Source organism: Strix uralensis, chromosome 3 (genome assembly GCF_047716275.1).
Source record: "Strix uralensis isolate ZFMK-TIS-50842 chromosome 3, bStrUra1, whole genome shotgun sequence".
NCBI classification, from domain to species: Eukaryota; Metazoa; Chordata; class Aves; order Strigiformes; family Strigidae; genus Strix; species Strix uralensis.
The window spans coordinates 117,441,594-117,459,717 of NC_133974.1; the positions used below are offsets into that span (position 1 = coordinate 117,441,594).

Sequence of the window (18,124 nt, forward strand, 5' to 3'; positions counted from 1 at the left end):
AATTCCTGTCTGTTGTTCGTAAGTCTCTGGGATACTTCAGTGGCGTGTGGGGAGTTTAAGATTGAAATTATCTAAACAAAAGAGTATTTTGTGTGTGAATTTTTGATGTCCAATGTTAGAGGAGTGTGTTGAGGGTTTATTTTCTTGAGCCAGGTGAACACTAGGATGTTTCAGATATGTTTTGCGAAGTTTCAAGTTGCCCAGTGAATTCAAGGTACCAGAAGTCCATTTTGGTTTAAAAACAGTTATCATAGGCACGGAGCATCAGCCACATCATCCTGACTTTTATGTGTGGCTGGCCTGGCTTATTCTGTTGAATTTGAAAAGGTTTGATATGTGCCTGCTAATCTCTAAAGAGCATCTTTGCCAGTTCTTCCACTGAAGCACAAAGGTTAACTTCAGCTAGGGCAGCTTCTGTCCTTAGGCTCTCCCTGTAGCAAGGGAGGGTTAGAGGCAGATTTAGAGGACCTCTGGTAAGTGTCTGTTCTGCGTCCTCCTCTCCAGAGTTAGACCCGTTCTCCACTGACTGAGGGGTACCCAAGAGAGATTGGTCCTCTCTGAAATAAAGGTAGTCCTTGTTGTTGTCTACTGGTGCAATATAAAACTCTGCAAACAGGAAAAGTAGAGTGTGTATGGGGATTAATCCATCAGAGGAAAGACCCACAAACTTCAGCAAATAAATGGTAAACTACAAGGCATCTTTCATGTCTAGTACTGAATTTATCATTGCTTCAAACATGTATACCTCAACCATTAGGTAAAGATACCTTGTATGCAAGAACCCTCTTGCCATGAATGTAAGTTCAAGTCTGATCTGCTATATTACAGTGTTGCAGGATTTCTTTTCCTGTATATTACAGATGCACAGAATGGTGATAATGGAGAATATTGATCATGAAGTAGTCCTAAAAATTTACAGATCTGGAGAATAGACAATTACCATATTGTAATTTTAAGAACGTTGGTGTACATTTTGGCAAGTCCTTAAAAATGTAGGTGAAGGGATCCCTTTCCTTCCATCAGGTAGTTTATTTTAGCAGGAAAATCTTATTTATACTTTCTCCTCTGTCTTCTGAAGTTTTGCGTGCGTATTTTTAAAAAACAATGACATATACTTCAGGTGCTGATTTTCAAAAGCATGCTGCAGTGTCCTTACCTGGCTTTCAGTAGAGTCAGCATGCCTGTATTTTTTTTTTTCCAGACTTGATGAAATAGAAATTATAGTGTGTATCAGTAATTGTTAGGTGCAAAAGAGTAAATTGTAGAAAAAGATGCTGTACTGCTATCTAGTATCAGAATAAGCGTATCTCATCACTTAACTCTAGATCATGGAAGTATTTGAGTAGGTAGAAGTGTTTAAGCTCACTGAGCCAGCAATAGGTCCAGGTCTCTGCTTCCCACTTGCTGTATGGAGGAATGTTATCTCTGGCAGTGGTATGGTCAGAGCTTTGCTTAGTGCCTCTGTCAGACAAGATGGCAGGAGTTATGACATGAATGCTGAAACCCTCATCCTTCTCTGGGATTGAGATGCTTTTCCCAGGTGCCTAAAATAACCAACTGAAGCCCAGCAGGTGGTTATCTTGTGCATCTCCATCTAGATGCAGGTGCTGTAACCCATTTTCTTCTGCATTTGACTTCATGCTTCATTATGAATTCTGAAGCTTCTCCAGACCTTGAAGCTATATTGTAATTCAAGCGATTACCTTTTCTTCCTTCCTCCAGGAATTGCAGCTCAATGTGAAACATTTTTTAAGAGGTTTGAAAACATATTTCTGCATGTTTTCACTTTTATTATTCACTGGTTTTGGCAGGAATAATAGATGGAAATTATTGAAATACAGCAAGAAAATCTAGTTTTGTGAGATATCCAGAACAGGGAATTTGGGAAGAATATGAACCTTCTGAAAGGTTATCCAAATGAAAGCCAGTCTTGTAAATGTATTTCTCTGACATGTCTAGAGGCAAAACAAGACATGAATGTATTGACACACAATCATTCTCTTATAAGAGATGTGGTAGTATCTTTCATGATTAAATGCTATGCCAGAGGAAATGACTTGGGGTTTTATTCCTTTTCGGTAATGTGGAAAGTATGCCATGGGAGCAAGCAGGAAGAGGTGATTTAGTGGAAGAGAGGAAGAAGAAACTGTTTGGAAGGGGTGCAGAGAGACAGCACTAGCAGCAAACATAATCATCTTGGTGGTGTGCCATGTTCAGCAAAGCTTAAGGACTGGATTTTCCGAGGCATTCAGTGTTTGCCTAACTGTATGCTCTTGTAGCAAAGAGTGATAGAATGTCTGTTCATGTCAGTGGAAGCAGAGTCAGGCCAACTCTTGTGCACTTTTCAGATGGGATTTTCAGATGCTTTCATTTCTGCATTTATTACTTCAGCATAGATAAAATAAGTGGGTAGACAGCTGTGAGACAGCAGATCTATCCAAAATCTAATGGGACTGAAAACCTCTCCTGAGAGTGTCATGCTGAAACACGTTCAAAGTAATTCCTTTATTCTCTTAAAAGGCTGCCAGTGAGTAGGATCTGGAATCAAGGGGTAAAAATAAGCCTGCAGACAAAAGGTTGGTTGAGGCGGGAGTGACGACTAGCTGAAACCAGATGTAAAAAGATCAGGTCAAAGTTTGGCAGTGATGTTCCCACTTTAGATTAAGTCAGCCTGATGCATGGACTGGTTCACAGCCCCTGAAGATCCAAGTCTGTCCAGGTAGTAATTCCTTAAGCAGTTGCTGGTATTTTATGGCTTAACACATAGTGAGGTGAAGGAGTCCTTGGAAAGATGGCTGTGATTTTAACAGCATTGTTAATGTTAACCAGGATGAGGAGCACGGATACTTCAGGATGCAAATACAGGTGTTAGAAATGATCAGCCAAGGAAACTGAAAACAGCTGCGACCTGTAATAAATAAGCAAATTGACAAGGGTGGGAGCTGAAGAGTAACTGTTACATGATACAGTGATATCTAGGAGAACATAGAATCATAGAATGGTTTGGGTTGAACCTTAAAGATCATCCAGTCCCAACCCCCCTGCCATGGGCAAAGACACCTTCCACTAGACCAGGTTGCTCAAAGCCCCGTCCAACCTGGCCTTGAACACTTCCAGGGAGGGGGCAGCCACAGCTTCTCTGGGCAGCCTGTGCCAGTGTCTCACCACCCTCACAGTAAAGAATTTCTTCTTCATATATAATCTAAATCTACCCTCTGTCAGTTTAAAGCCGTTACCCCTCATCCTATCCCTACACTCCCAGATAAAGAGGCCCTCCCCATCTTTCCTGTAGCCCCCTTTAAGTACTGGAAGGCTGCTATAAGGTCTCCTCAGAGCCTTCTCTTTTCTATAACATCACTCTCTGTAAGTCAAAGCTACGAATAGGGAGAGGGGAGGGCAGTTTGCCAGCCATTTGTTGTAGGAAGGAGGACTACTAGGAAGAGAGCAGCCATACCAAGTGAGGGTCTATCTAGCCCATTATCCTCCTGGTTATGAAGAGGATATGAGGTTGTGACCCTGCAGACTCTTCACTGCACCTCCAGATGCTACACCTTACTCCTCAAACTTATTTTCCCACTCTTAAGGCATCACTTCTGCTTCCAGATTCACAACTGCACCACACCTTCCCCTCACACTCACATGAGCCAAGGCTGTGTTGAGCCCTGGCTGAGTTCTGACTGTCCCCAAGGACCAGTGCTAGGAGCCCCAAAAGCTCATCTGCTTGAGGAGATCAGGCTACTGCAGTCTCTGGGATTGCACTGCTGGCTGGACTCTGGCCTCTTCTGTGCGGGCCTCCAAGAAGTTCAGGAAGGTCCACTGGGCTGGGGCTACCAGCCCAGGAGTGTGCAAGTGCTCAGTGGCCTTCCCAAGCTGCCTCCACCGCAGGCATGCAAGGTATGTCCCAGGGACAGGGACACTCTGGTGCAGGTTGTGCGCTGGGGGATGGATCTCCTGCCTGCCTGCCTTGAAAAGGCATCAGTAGGAAAAGGGTGAAGGGCACTGACTTTGTGTCTTAGCTTGGGGAAAGCCTCTGATTTGCGAAGTATCTGGATCAATTGGCCAGGTCTCAAGACTCAGCCATTCCTCTCTCACATCAACCATTTTGCCATGCTTTCTGCCTTCCAGGGGGCTGCTGGAGCCACGAGCTGGGGCGTCCTCCAGGCAGTGCCTTCGTGGAGCAGAGCAGGCCTGCATGGCACTTGCTTCTTGTCCCTGTTGTAAGCCATGGGGCAGTGACCCTGCATGGATACCTACTCTGCCAGCTTCCAGTGGATTTCTGCACAGATGATGTCAGATGTCACTGTAGTGATCCTCAGTGATTGTACTAGTCCTGTCCTCTCCCAGCCCATGGAAATTCAGGTCTCAGATTAGCATTGTGAGCAAAATGAGGCAAAGATTTGTCTGCAAAATGGGACTGTAGTGAAGTCCATGACCTGGCTGCTTTTCTGTAAGTCCTGTTTAGTACTTGGGCTATCTGAGTGATTGTCCTGGCACAGAGTTTGGACAAAACAGAGCAAGTGGCAAGGCAGTCCTACAGAAGGAGGTTCGTACCCTGATGAGACTGCTCCCTGCTGTAATGGTCCAACAGCCATTGCTGTGGGGATATACAGTACCTTGTTCTACTCGTGCTAAGAAACAAGGCTTAAGAGTGGCAGTGCCTGATGTGACAAATGTAGCAACTGAAAAAACTTAGAAGCATAAGATAGTATGTCAGCGGTTGGGACATAACTGGACCTTGTTTCACTGACCAGAATATTTGCACATCATTTAATACTGCTGGTTGCCTTTAACTACCTTATATCTTCTTTTCTTCTTTATGGGAAGAGTAATAATTACCTTGGTAGAATCAATGAGAGGTGGGTAGCTGGCAGTAAATGAAGTGACGTTGCACTTCAAATTTTGCAAAATGCATTGAGGCACATTGGGGGAGTAGTAGGCATAGTTCACCTGTGATCTTCTCATTGTTTTTGAAAAGTTAGTGAGTATTGCATGTTTCTGCTTTTTTTTTAGTTTTTTGAAAGAGTATTGTTTCCTGAAAAGGTTGGCAAACAGTCAATCGTGGCCGTTTTGCCTACATGTGTAGTGAGTGTCTATCTTTTGTAAGATTTTTTTTTTAGCTTATTATTGGGCAGAAATATTGTTGCTCAGTGACATAGTACTGGTGGCAACCAGGCTTTCTTCAGGGGAGTAGCTCACAAAAACTCTTTATGTTCAGGTAGCAGAGACAAAAGTAAAAATAGTACTTGAAGAAAAAGGAGGTTGATCAGGGAATGTTTATTATTTCCAAGCTTTTTCAAATGCTTTAATTAAAATCACAAAATACAGAAATATGACACTGTGTAAAGAGTGACTTGTCATTTTTGGTGCATGCATTATTTGTTTTCTACAAGTAATGTGCCCTTGCATTATTTGAAGGAAAAAAAAAATACTGTAAACCCTTTCTGCAGCCAGAAGAATGATGGAAGTTAGAATCCTTTTTGCATAATCCCCTCGCTTTTTGCTTGTGGATACAGCTGTGCTAACACAATACAACATTTGAGTTGAGAGGTCTGCAAAATCCTGGCACCAATGATAGTTTTCAGACTGAGGCTCTTATTTGATAGATTTTCAAAGTGATACTGTGCTCAGTTGTATCTGTGTCCCTGGAAGTAAGCTTTCAGTTAACTTCTCAGAGGAAATACTTTCAAAAGGAAAAGATTAATTTTGCCAAGAATCGGATAAGGTCAGAGTAATTAGACAAACCAGAGCTTTGTAGGTTAGAGATGAACACAACCCTCTCCATGGGATAGTGCAAATGTGCTAGGAGAACAGGAAAATGAAATGCATAAGGATGCTTAAATTTGCTGAAAATCTGAAGTTCTGTGTATATCTCTTAGCATATTCTCAAGTGTAGGATTGCATTTTAGAAGTATTTTTTTCACCTTTTTAAAATAAAAAGTGTTTATTCTTCCTGTTTCTGGTTTCCGGTTTAATCCACCAGAAAAAGGTTTTACTGAATTAATTGTAATTTTTGTTTTAATACTATTATTTATAAATTGCTGTTATAATTTGATTGTAGTATGATGCTAATTCACCATAGGTTTTCAAGTACATACGTGGTAGGCTCTACCTAGCTTACATGCACTTGTGTTATGATACAGTAGGGATTGTATTTCAGCTCTTCTACTGTACCCCACTACTGGCAAAGTGGATGGCATAAGGACTACATTGACAGGTGTCAATCAGCATTAGTCTTCTAACATTAGCTGACTTTTGCCAGTTTATACTTCAGGTCTGGACTCATATTTTCTCCTGTTCTTCCTTGGCTGCAGAATAGTAAAATGCCTTTTTTGTTTGCCTAAAGTAGTTTCTGTGTCTGTGCTCAGTGGTTGCATGGCCTTTACAGATTGAGAATGAAAGAGGACAGCCGCTTCCTTCAGTGGGATAACTTACGCTTAAGATACAAAAAAGTGAGTTCTGCTAATTCTGTTGGTCGGCCAGCAGAAGGAAGGCTGCGGATCTCTCCTCTTCCTTCAGTGGTGGCATTAATGCAGTCTCTTCCCTCTATCCTTTTGTCATTATTTGTAAGCAGATACTCTTTTCCTTAGTCAGATCTTGTTAGGTTGGCCAAGAGATCAGAAATCATGGTTTGGAACTAAGGAACAGAAAGCTGGTGCAGTTGTATAGCCTCAGTTCCTTAGGAAACTAAGTGGAGGTGATGTAAAGATTGTATGCAGGGATTCTTTAGGTTCTCCAGATCTCTGTGGCCTTTGCTTTCCAGCTGAGGAGAGGAATACAGACTCTTTCCTCTTTGCTAGGCTAAAGAAAATAGGATGTTTTGCCTTGTGAAAGCAGGATTGGAATTAGAGGATTAAAGGGAAGAGTCCTGAGAAGTCCAGGGAGGGAGGAAAGTAGGAGCTGTTTTGACACGAGGTCAGAAGTCTCGGTTACATGCAGGCACCTGAATGGTGCTCTGGCATTCCCGTGTAAATGAAAACCAGGAGAAGGCAATGGAAGGAAAAAGATGAAAAGCACCAGTTTTTTTGAAACATACAACTTGTCAGCATCCATGGAGTAGCATTACATTTCAGAGAAATTTGCCAAGGAGACATTCATTCCTCTTCCCTGCCCTGTGTTGTCCTTGACACACACATGAGCTTTTTCCTGGATTTGAAGAGCTGCGGGAAGACAACACTGCTTACGGGAGAGACTGGTGCTGCTGGAAGGGAGCCACGCAAACAGAGCAGCAGGCAGTAGCCTAGCACCTGCTGCCCTTTGAGAGCTAAGAGCTGTGGAGACTGCTAAGTATGTAAAGTACTGACCACTTAAACACAGAAGAGGCTACCTTCCAGATGGCTAGACAAAAGGTCACATGAATTATACAGTGAGTTGGCTCCTGCAGCTTGATGACATTTTCAGATGGGTTTATGAGCAATCACCCAGGCAATCCCTAAGCAAATCTATCTAGACTCAGTCCTTAAAAACACAGAGGAAGGAGAAAATGCTTGTCTACAGCATGTACAGAAGGCGACAATCTTTGCTGTCTTTCTCCACCTGACTTCACAATCAAAGAAGGGAGATTTTTCCTTTGACAGCCTCATACTATCTAACTCAACAAAGGCAACTTTAGAGCGGTGGTTTTTCAGCCTGTCTTGGGTCTGAATAAGCATCAGATGTGGACAGCTGTGTAGAGAAATAAGACCTTCTGACACTAGGTTTGTTTTTCTGCAGTTGTTTCTGTGTACCACCTCTGAACTCCCAGGGGGGAGACAGGTGGTGGCCCACCCTCAGTTTTTGGAGTGTTGCACCCACCCCTGGCCATCCATTTTACCAGTGGGTCTTAATGTCTATTTGCATATTGGGTGGCCTAAAAAAAAAAAGTATATGCACAAAAAAAAAAGGCAAAACCCCCTAGCAACAATGTTTCTCACTGTTCTGATTTTAATCAGAAATACTAAAAGCCACTCAAAGGTGGAACAGTATTTAGGTTACCCTAAATCGATTTGAAATTACACTGTAACCATGAGGGTACTGTGGATTGAGGAATGGCTATGGAGAGACCTGAGAAGAGCAACGACTTGAGCTCAGCTGTGGCTCAGATAGTAATAATATTACATAAATAGTACCAATAATAACAGCTATGGAAAAGTTTAGAGCTTCAGAACCTCTTACAAGTAAAATAAGCAGTGAGTCTTGTTTGAGCCTTTCTTCTGACTTGAGTCATACTACTCTTTGAAGGGCAAACTGTGTTTGTGTGTTTGCATTCTTCTGTATGAGTGTGGAAGCTTATAAACTTCTGTTCTGTTTTGAAATAAGATGAACATAAAAATCTTGGCATGGTCTTATTTTGGTAATAGGATTGCATGCAGATGTCCTTGTGGTTAAATTAAAAAAAAAAAAAAAAAAAACCACAAAAAACAAAACAAACAAAAAAAAACAAAACAAAACAAAAAAAACCCCACCAACCTTAAAAACATTAGATTTCCTGTGACAGGGTCGTTGTTTGCAAATGGAATGATTAATGACTGAGACTAGAGATGGACATTACAACTGCATGATCTTGCTCATAAGCCCCTAATAGAACTCATTTTAAAATCTCTTGAGTTTTTTTCTGTGGAGTTGAATTTGGTGTTGCCATTAAGGGGCATTAACTTGGAAAATTGAATTTTTATTCTAATTCCTTTTTGTTTTTCTTGAGACTCCCTCCACCTTAAGTCTTTCAGGTGCAGGTTGCCTCTTCAGATTTCACTGAAATGAAACATTTTTATTTTATAATTAAAAAACTCTTGTTATATGACAACCTTTAGATTGTTTAGAATAGCCAATATCAAATACCAAAAGTTTTTAAAATGTCTGATGCTCCTCAGAGTGGAACAACTGTTCTGTACCTGTGTGCATGTGGCAAATGAGGACATAGAGCTCAAGTGATTTCACAGCACCTGCAAACCCACCCACTTCGCTGAACTTCAATCTCTTATAGGATTAGTGCAATCAAGTTATTTAGACAGACTTTAAGTAAAGCAACACAGATCACAATGCTTTAGAGCCTTGTCAGGAAATGTATTCCTTTAAATGGGCTGATTTACAAAGAAAATTTTGGGGGGGGTTTTATTATTTTTTTTCCCAGCACTGTTGTTTTTGTCTTGGTCATCCTCTAGTGTTTGACTTTCACAAGAACACAGAATTCAGAATTTTTCTTTCAACCTTTAAAGTCTGCAAACTCTGCCTAGAAAACAGGCTGGTTCCTGAGCTTCCTCGCATGGCTGCTTTTTAACCAAAATCTAAGTGGAAAAATGTAACCTTTTCTAGTGCTCTTGTGGTATGTATGACCTCTGGAAACAGGGTAAACAATTTAAATCTTCCTGCTTACATATTAAAACCACGAGAAAAATGTTTCTTTTCTCCTGCTTCTACCTTTCACCCTTTTCCAGTACTCGTGCTTGCCAGGGCTTTTCAATTTAACCTTTTTTTTTTCTTTTAAGCTCCTCCCTCCTCCTTGGTCCTATTTACCCTTGTCGATGCCCTCTGGTAAGGCATTAGAGGGAAACAGAAGCATGTGTGTATGTGTGCGAGGTGGGGCATGGGGGTATGTGTCAAACTTTTTTTTTTTTATCAGCATTCCCTGTCCCAGCTGCTTTGTTTTGCTCAAGCTCTATCTGCAGCCTTGCCACTAAACGTGTTTTTCACTGCTGTTCTCTGCCATTTATATTTTAATTTCTGCTTGTATCAAATCAAAAGCTGTGCCTCTGTCTTAGTCTATAATTTGTACCTGCAATAATTGCCATTTAGGTAACTGAAAATTTCAGCACAGGTACTTGCTATGTGGTCAGTAAATGTGTGAGCGAGGAGAAAAGTTTAGGCTATTTAAATGCAATTATAAGCTCACTGTTAAAAATCCTAGAAGGACTTTTTAGCCATGGAATTTGGCTCCTGTTCAGAAGTTTGTTCACAAATTACTGGTGTGAATTGGTTGTGACTTTGGAGGAACTCTGTTAATCAGCTGGAGATCACCCCCCTGATATTTCTAGTTATGTGGTGTTATATTCTTCTGGGTGTTAGACTGTTCCTTCAGTTTACCTGATAGTAGAAAATGCAGCTTCTTCCTAACTGTGTCTTCAGTTTCTCACTTGGACATGACTCTCAGACTTAATTGCATTTTAGGAACTTCAAGCAGGATTTTTCTGGGGGTGTCTGGGGTTGGTTTGTTTGTTTGTTGGGGGGGGGGTTGGGGTTTTTTTACACTCATGGTAATGTGTTTTCTCCCTTGTGGGTGATTTTAAAGTTGGGGTTTTTTTTTCCCCTCCTTGTCAGTCCCATTAATACTGTAATATTTGAGAGCAGATTGTAGTGACATCTAACATTTTGTTCTATTTGTACTTTAGGCTGAGGTCAAGCAAACAAACACAGCAATCATTATGTTTTAGCTTTTTTTTTTTTAATGAGCACATTAAAATCTACTCATAGCTACAGGATCAGCTGTGAAGAGAAGAGCGAAACATGGAACTCCAAGTAGCACTGTCTTTTTGAACAAATTTATGGAAAAAATAATAGGCTAAAGGGATATGTAAGAACTCTGGTAGGAAATAAATGACACCATGTTGTTGACGGAAAGGGTTTTGGCAGAAGGCTTGTTGTGACTGTTTCTGTGGCTTAGAAAGGAATTTCCTACAGACTGGACTAACCATTAAAAAAATGTCTCTACTTTTAGGAGTTCAAGGCATACAGTGGAGTGTTCCCAGGGAAAATGTCGTCTTTGACAATGAAAGCCCGTTGTCTGGACAAAAGAGGAAGTTTCTTTAAGGTAAATGGAATATTTATACAGAACATAAAGTACGTGGTTAGATTACCAACCATTTTTTTCATGTGTATATTGTTTTCCTGTACACTGAATAGAATATTTGGTGTAAAACAATTTGTGACTTTCTTTGCCACTAATGCTGAGAACATAAGCTTTATTATGCACAGGCATAAAATTATTAGAGCTTTCATAAACTGGATTTGTGTAGCTTAAAGTTGCGATACAGGTTTATGATTTCCATTACTGGATTAAAAATTGGTTTTATCTCCTTGCCTATTTTAAGAAAAATTGTCAGAGGCTCCTTGTTTGTGTGTAATCTGAACACCCACAAAAATACTGTCTTTGTATTCTCAATGTGTATTTCAGTCCTTTTTCTGTTCTGGTGGTTTTGCTTTGTAGGTGTTGGTTGGTTTTTTAAAGCCTAAGTGCATCTTGTTTGAAACCAACAAGAAGCTGGTGCTTAGCTCACTACCAAACTCTCAGAAATCCAGCAAGGCAGATGTCTGTGTCTTTGGGTGCCTACAGACTTTAAAGGATCTAATGCTTCTTCCCTTAAGATACTCAGCCCAGCTTCCTGGATACACTGAAAGATAGTAGTTTTCTTCTGGCATAGGCATGCTTAGAGAGAGAAAACAGAAAAAATTCCATTTAATGTTTCAGTGTTCTTGGGGCTGTTTTGAAATGTCGTGTGGCTTACAGCACACCTAATACAGCATATTCTAGTGAGAAATATGTTTTGGGTGAGAGTCCTTCTGTCTCCCCCCAATTTGATTCCATCACGGAATAGAGCTGATGCATGGCAATGTACAAAAGGGGCCAGTAGGCAGGATGCAACAGAGGTTCTCCTAATGCCCCTGGGAAACACCTGGGAGTACAGGCATAGGTGGAGGCCTCTCCAGACATGAGGTGGTGCTCAGAGCTGTAGAGAGGTAGAGCCATCAGTTTAAGCACTTCCAAATACTCCCTGGAACTCTTTAGAAACGCATTTTTCCCTGGGTGTGAATATCCAACTTTTGTCCTGCAAACCTCATTACAGCTGGAAAATGGAACCTAGAGAACTGCATATGAAAGGATGTACTTCAGATTGGCTACCTGTAGTGGTTAGGTTTTGTGCATCTTCTGTGATAATCTTCACTTCTACGTAGTTATAAATCATTCTGTCTCTGGGAACTTCTGTCAAGGATTAAACTTGATGACTTAATTTTGCTTTTTCCCAGTATTTCCTGCAGTTAACTTGTACGACTGGCCCCAGATTTGCTCAGCAGTAGTATCTTAGCTCAGGCATGAACAATGACACTGCAAAAGTAAGCATGGGTCACTGTGTCCTCTCTTCTGCCTCCTGCTTTATGTGAGGTTTTTTTAAGGCTTTGGGGGATCAGCCAGAGGGCTTTCAGGGCTGCAGTGAGCTTGCTGTTTTCTAGAGAAATGTGGGAACATTTTTTGGTCTTTTTATATGACAGAGAGACTTTATGCAGTGGAGAGACCGTGGAGAACTGTCATCTTTCAGACTGGCATCACAAAAAGCAGAGGTACAGTAGGAGTTATCAGTTCGGTTTTCAAAAGACAACTGAATCCCATTAACTGTGGTTTATTCATGCGTAGTGGAGGAGGTCTGGAGACAGTGCTGAAGTTAATTGTAGAGAAGGCTGTAGTTAACATTTCCTTTCAGAAAAAAAGGATTATTTCATTTGAAACGTGGTTCACAAAGCCTTCATGTGCACTGTGTGAGTACAGCTGCGAACACCACGTACTTCTACAGAACGGGACAGAGAGAATAATGTCCATGCAGTGCCACTGTATTGAAAGTATGCTGACAGAATCATCTAGGTTGGAAAAAGACCTTGAAGATCACTTAATCCAACCATTAACCTCACACTGACCGTTCTCAACTACACCATATCCCTCAGCGCTATGTCAACCCGACTCTTAAACACCTCCAGGGATGGGGGACTCCACCACCTCCCTGGGCAGCCCATTCCAACACCTAACAACCCGTTCTGGAAAGAAATGCTTCCTAATATCCAGTCTAAACCTTCCCTCGTGCAACTTGAGGCCATTACCTCTTGTCCTGTCACTTGTTACTTGGTTCAAGAGACTCATCCCCCCATCTCTGCAACCTCCTTTCAGGTAGCTGTAGAGGGCAATGAGGTCTCCCCTCAGCCTCCTCTTCTCCAGACTAAACAACCCCAGTTCCCTCAGCTGCTCCTCATACGACATGTGCTCCAGACCCTTCACCAGCTTCGTTGCCCTTCTCTGGACACGCTCGAGTAATTCAATGTCCTTTTTGTAGTGAGGGGCCCAAAACTGAACACAGTAATGGAGGTGCGGCCTCACCAGTGCCGAGTACAGGGGTAAGATCCCTTCCCTGCCCCTGCTGGCCACGCTATTGCTGATACAAGCCAGGATGCCATTGGCCTTCTTGGCCACCTGGGCACACTGCTGGCTCATGTTCAGCCGGCTGTCAACCAACCCCCCCAGGTCCCTCTCTGACTGGCAGCTCTCCAGCCACTCCTCCCCAAGCCTGTAGCGCTGCTGGGGGTTGTTGTGGCCCAAGTGCAGCACCCGGCATTTGGCCTTATTGAAACTCCTACAGTTGGCCTCAGCCCATCGCTCCAGCCTGTCCAGGTCTCTCTGCAGAGCCTCCCTACCCTCGAGCAGATCAACACTCCCACCCAACTTGGTGTCATCTGCAAACTTACTGAGGGTGCACTCGATCCCCTCGTCTAGATCATCAATAAAGATGTTAAACAGGAGTGGCCCCAAAACCGAGCCCTGGGGGACACCACTCGTGACCAGCCGCCAACTGGATTTAACTCCATTCACCACAACTCTTTGGGCATGGTCATCCTGCCAGTTTTTTACCCAGCAAAGCGTGTGCCCATCCAAGCCTCGAGCAGCCAGTTTTCACCAGGAGAATGCTGTGAGAAACAGTGTCAAAGGCCTTACTGAAGTCAAGGTAGACAACACCCACAGCCTTTCCCTCATCCAATAAGCAGGTCACCCTGTCGTAGAAGGAGATCAGGTTTGTCAAGCAGGAAACCTATCAAACTGTGGTGTCCTACCACTGGCCAGATGATATGTATATTTTTCTGATGTAAGGAAGAGAGTAAACTGTCACATAGACCAGGTTGGGATCAAGGTTAAATACAACAGAGTTGAACCTGTCTGTTCTGGACTAGAATTTTGCTGTTTATATAATGCCAGGGTCACAGTGGCAATCTTGCTGGGCAAGGCTTTGCTCTAAGCAGCCATCAAAATTTACAGGTTTTTCTGAGCACTGAATTAACTTACCTTGATTAACTTCTCTTAGAATATTTGTCACCTGCTGTAGCTTCTTCCAGTGAAAGATGCTAATACTTGCTGCCATCTCATCTTATGCTAAGAGAAAGCATGCTGCTTTTCGTTTTCTAGTACTGCAGCAAATGTGATTGACCAGCCAAAGCTCTGTTCCTAGCTCCTGCCTCCTTTGCTGCTCCTAGTGCACCATGCTCTCCTCATGGGTCCTGTGCCATGCATTTCAGGTGTTGCTGTTTCCTTTCCCTCTGTTCCTCTGGGACAGAAATGCTGTTCTTTTGCTGCCTGAATCTGACCCTAATGCTTGGAGGGGTAGGGGGTGGGGGTGAGTGTTCTAGCAGATACGCTCATGATGGGCTGCAGGCAAAGGGGAACCAAGCAAGTGGTGGCTGGTGCATTTAGCTATAATGACCACCGGTGCAGTGTGCAGGACCAGTTTCTGTGTCAGCAGCTTCATAGTATTGTTTTAGTGACACACAAACACTTTAAAGTGTCTGTTTCATGTGTTTCATGTTTTCTTTATCTTAAGGCAATCTTGCCAGGCCAGTCTTTAGCAAACAAATGATCAACTTTGTGGTCAGCGATAAACAAGGTTTTCTGAGGACAGGGACTCAGTTTTGCAACACACTTCTGATATGTCTTTTATCTCATAAGCACAAACATGAACCTTCTTTGATGGCAGTCCACAGCCATATAGGGAGAATGGTCATATTTTCAAATCATAGCAAGAAACTGTCTCAGTTATGAGGACTATTTCTAGGTTGTAACTTACATGTAAGCTGAAGAAATCATGATGTCAGTGGGACTGTAAGTAAGTGCCCATGTCATTTTCTGCAGTCTTTTGGTATCTCCTTGTATAAGTAATTCTTGTGTGGAAAATAGATGCTGGAATAGCTATTTTGTGTGCCTTTTGTTTGTGATGTCGTGGTTGTAGTTACTCAAAATTATTAGAAATGGAGTATGCCTGAGCAGTTTCAAGACACCAGACTCATAAGGCCATAAGAAACATTGTCAGTTAAGATAAGGTTGTCCTCAATTTCCCTAAGGACAGCCTGGCAGGGGAAGGGCCTGGAGAATAGTGGGAATAAAAGATGCCTCAAAGCTACCTTTTCAGACCTCTCACCATCCCTGGGAAGTTGCACTGTTGGACCTAAGCATTGAATTGGAAACAGGCAGTCAGTGTATCCAGCCTGTGTGTGTGCACTTGTGTGTACAGTGAAACTACCCTCTCTTTCTTTCCCTCCCCCACATTTGTAAAAATGTGACAACAGTTATGTTTGTTACAGCTGGATGAGTGAGCAGAGAAAACACTCGGCACATCAGATTTTTTTCAGTTTACATCATTTTAATTTGCTTTGTCTGTCTGTGTTTAGGAGAGCTAGTAATTAAGATAGAGCCTTTTACCCATGCTGACCTGTACGTCAGAATGCTCTTTCTGATGCATGGACTGAGTAGTGTACTTCTGCATATGGCTCTCATGTTGTGCATTTTGTTTTACAGTTGCCCAAGAAACCTTTAGCGTGCCGGCACAACTGAGTTTCTCAGGGCACGTAAATCCTTATAAAGACTATCTTACCATTATCAGCAACATTTATGAGAAAATTCATTGACAAATACCAGTGTGAAATTCCAATATTACTTTTCTTTCTGGTTCTTAAATAGTTCCCATTGCTGTAGCATCTAACCATCTCTTAGTTTTTTCACATACTTTTTTTGACTGTTAGTATACCAGCCAAACAGTATTGTCCCCATCTTACAAAGAGCAAAGGTCTGTAGTTTTATAGGTTAAATTCTCCAGAGTCTTTATACCTTGCAATTGATGAAGGCTTAGAGCCAGCAAGTAGTAAAAATGAAGCAAAGGTGGAGTTAAGCTTGGGTAATTCTGGGACTGAATAGTTTGCCAGCAGTTACAGAGGGAGTCTGTGGTAAAGCAAGGAACTGAATATATGTCTCTGACAAACATCCTTTTTCCTGATCATCAAAATGTTTCGATCTTTATTGAACTGGCATCAGAGGTTTTACACCACTAAAGCTCTTCTGTCCCAAAATCAAACATCAGGTAAAACTTCATTGCTTATTGATGAATAAGACACTGAATAATGTTAGTGGTCTTGACAATTCATAGCTCACTGTGCAAAATAAGCAGAAGCTGTAGCCATGTATCAAAATATTTGATTGTATTCAGACATTTGGACAAGTCCAGAAATAGCATTCCCATTGTGGCTCATCTCTGGCACTTGGCCACCCCGTCACACAGGGTGCTCTTTGAGGCTTGCTATGCTCTGCTTATCAAAACAGGAAGGAAAAGATGTGATGCCAGAGAGGATGCAGGTCTCCAAAAAGAATGAAAAATGAGATGCTGGCAGGAAGGGGGGGTGGTAAGTGCTGAGGCTTATTTGTCCAGCCTGATACTGATCCTTGCTGTCTTCAGCCTGTGTTCCCTTGCCAGATTAGAAGCACTGATCTTACCTTTTCCTCTTTAGCTGTTGTAAATCTCAGGGCTTGGAAACATTCTGCAGTGGTCACCTTGGCTGACTTGTTCAATGTGCTCTCAGGAAGATGGCAGCTTCGTTAAATCTCTGTACAAGCTTATTTAAATTTCAACACACAAAACAGGAACTCAGTTGCCATGCAATGATGGATGAGTGATTTTTCTAAAAATGTGCTGAAACAGACATCAAGTCAAAGCCACCTGTCTTCCTCTTGGGACCAGGAAACCCTTCATGAGTTGAATGAGTAAGAAGACCTGGTAGCTGTGTTGGACTTCTGAGGGAAGCACAAGTCTGTGTGTGGTCCTGGGCATGTGCTTTCCCTGATGTACAGCAGTGATACTTGTATAGACATAGCAGCTTCAGAAAGGTGACTGTAGCTCCTTGGGAGTGTGTTCCTTCTAATGAACACACTTGCTCTGATTTTTGCTGCTTATATCATATCCTGAAAGATGTAAAACATAAAAATGGAATATATGTGTTCTGGTGAGAGATTGCTGCAGAGCTGAGATGAGTTATGTTTGTGGTCTGTATGTAGGAATTACATTGTCACCCCTGCCAGCTTCTAAAAGCTGAGATTAGTCTTGTTGAACTAAGAATCAGTTGACAATAAGCATAGTGTGATACGTTATGAAACGAAATGTTGTGGTTTGATGTTTGCATTTCATTATTTTAGTTCATGGATTTTAGGAATGTAAACAGTTAGTACATGGGTATTTGTGGCAATCTAATGTTTAGGATGGGTTTGGTTAGGGAATGCTGTACTGGCCTGCTATGTGAATTCATGCTGTCGTCATTATTATTTGGGTTTACAGTGGTTGTATTGTAGTTTTTTTAATTTACAGAACAGTGCTTTGTCAGAAATAAATATTAGATACAAAAATGGCTATTTATCATTAAGGTTTCCTTTTAATAGTCCTAAATAAACTGCAACAGACTTCTTAAGAAGTAATCTGAAGTCTTGGGGCTCATGTAAGTTGCTTTACCCTAACAGGGGACTCTGATAAATATATCTGTCCACTTCCGTTGTATTTTCCTTTGGAAACTGCCACATATGGTCTTGATTTCACATCTGTTGAAACCAATGGGTGAGTTTTCCCATTATTTCCAGCAAAATAGCAATCACATTCCTTGCAAATAGAGAAATGTGTTCGAAGAATTCAAATACTCTGAGCCTTCTGCTAAGAAGGCAGCCTTCTGCTGCTGCTTGTTTTTTCAGGGTTAGATCTAATAATAGTACTTGCCCAGGATCCTTCCTGCATTTTGTAGCAACTTATTAACAGCTCATCTTGTATAGCACTAATCATGCAAGCATCACGTACACTGTATAATGACCAGAAGTTTCACTGACCCTAAATACTTCAGAAATTATGTCAAAAAATCATGAGTACACCTTATGTTATTTGATAGAAAATTATTTGTCAGGTGCTGTTGTGACTGTATGTGTCAGTTAATTGCAAGAATACCCAAATGATGCAACTCCAAAAGACTTTTTTTTTTTTAAATCGGGAAAAGAGTAACTTGTTTTTTCTACATGAAAAAAAATTTAAGGAAAATTAGTTGC

The 18,124-nt window shown here is 41.7% G+C and overlaps 1 protein-coding gene across 8 annotated transcripts in view; it reads left to right on the forward strand.

The window, feature by feature from the left end:
• Positions 1 to 18,124, forward strand: part of RIN2 (Ras and Rab interactor 2) — a 252,426-nt gene that overhangs the window by 190,484 nt on the left and 43,818 nt on the right. For 6 of the 8 annotated variants that reach the window (XM_074864108.1, XM_074864109.1, XM_074864115.1 and 3 more), the window contains one exon: positions 10,688 to 10,780. In XM_074864108.1, coding sequence (XP_074720209.1) covers positions 10,688 to 10,780 — 93 coding nt within the window. Of the gene's footprint in view, positions 1 to 9,078; positions 9,299 to 9,532; positions 9,566 to 10,687; positions 10,781 to 18,124 lie in introns of those variants that run through there. The other 2 variants (XM_074864114.1, XM_074864110.1) reach the window with 2 other exon arrangements.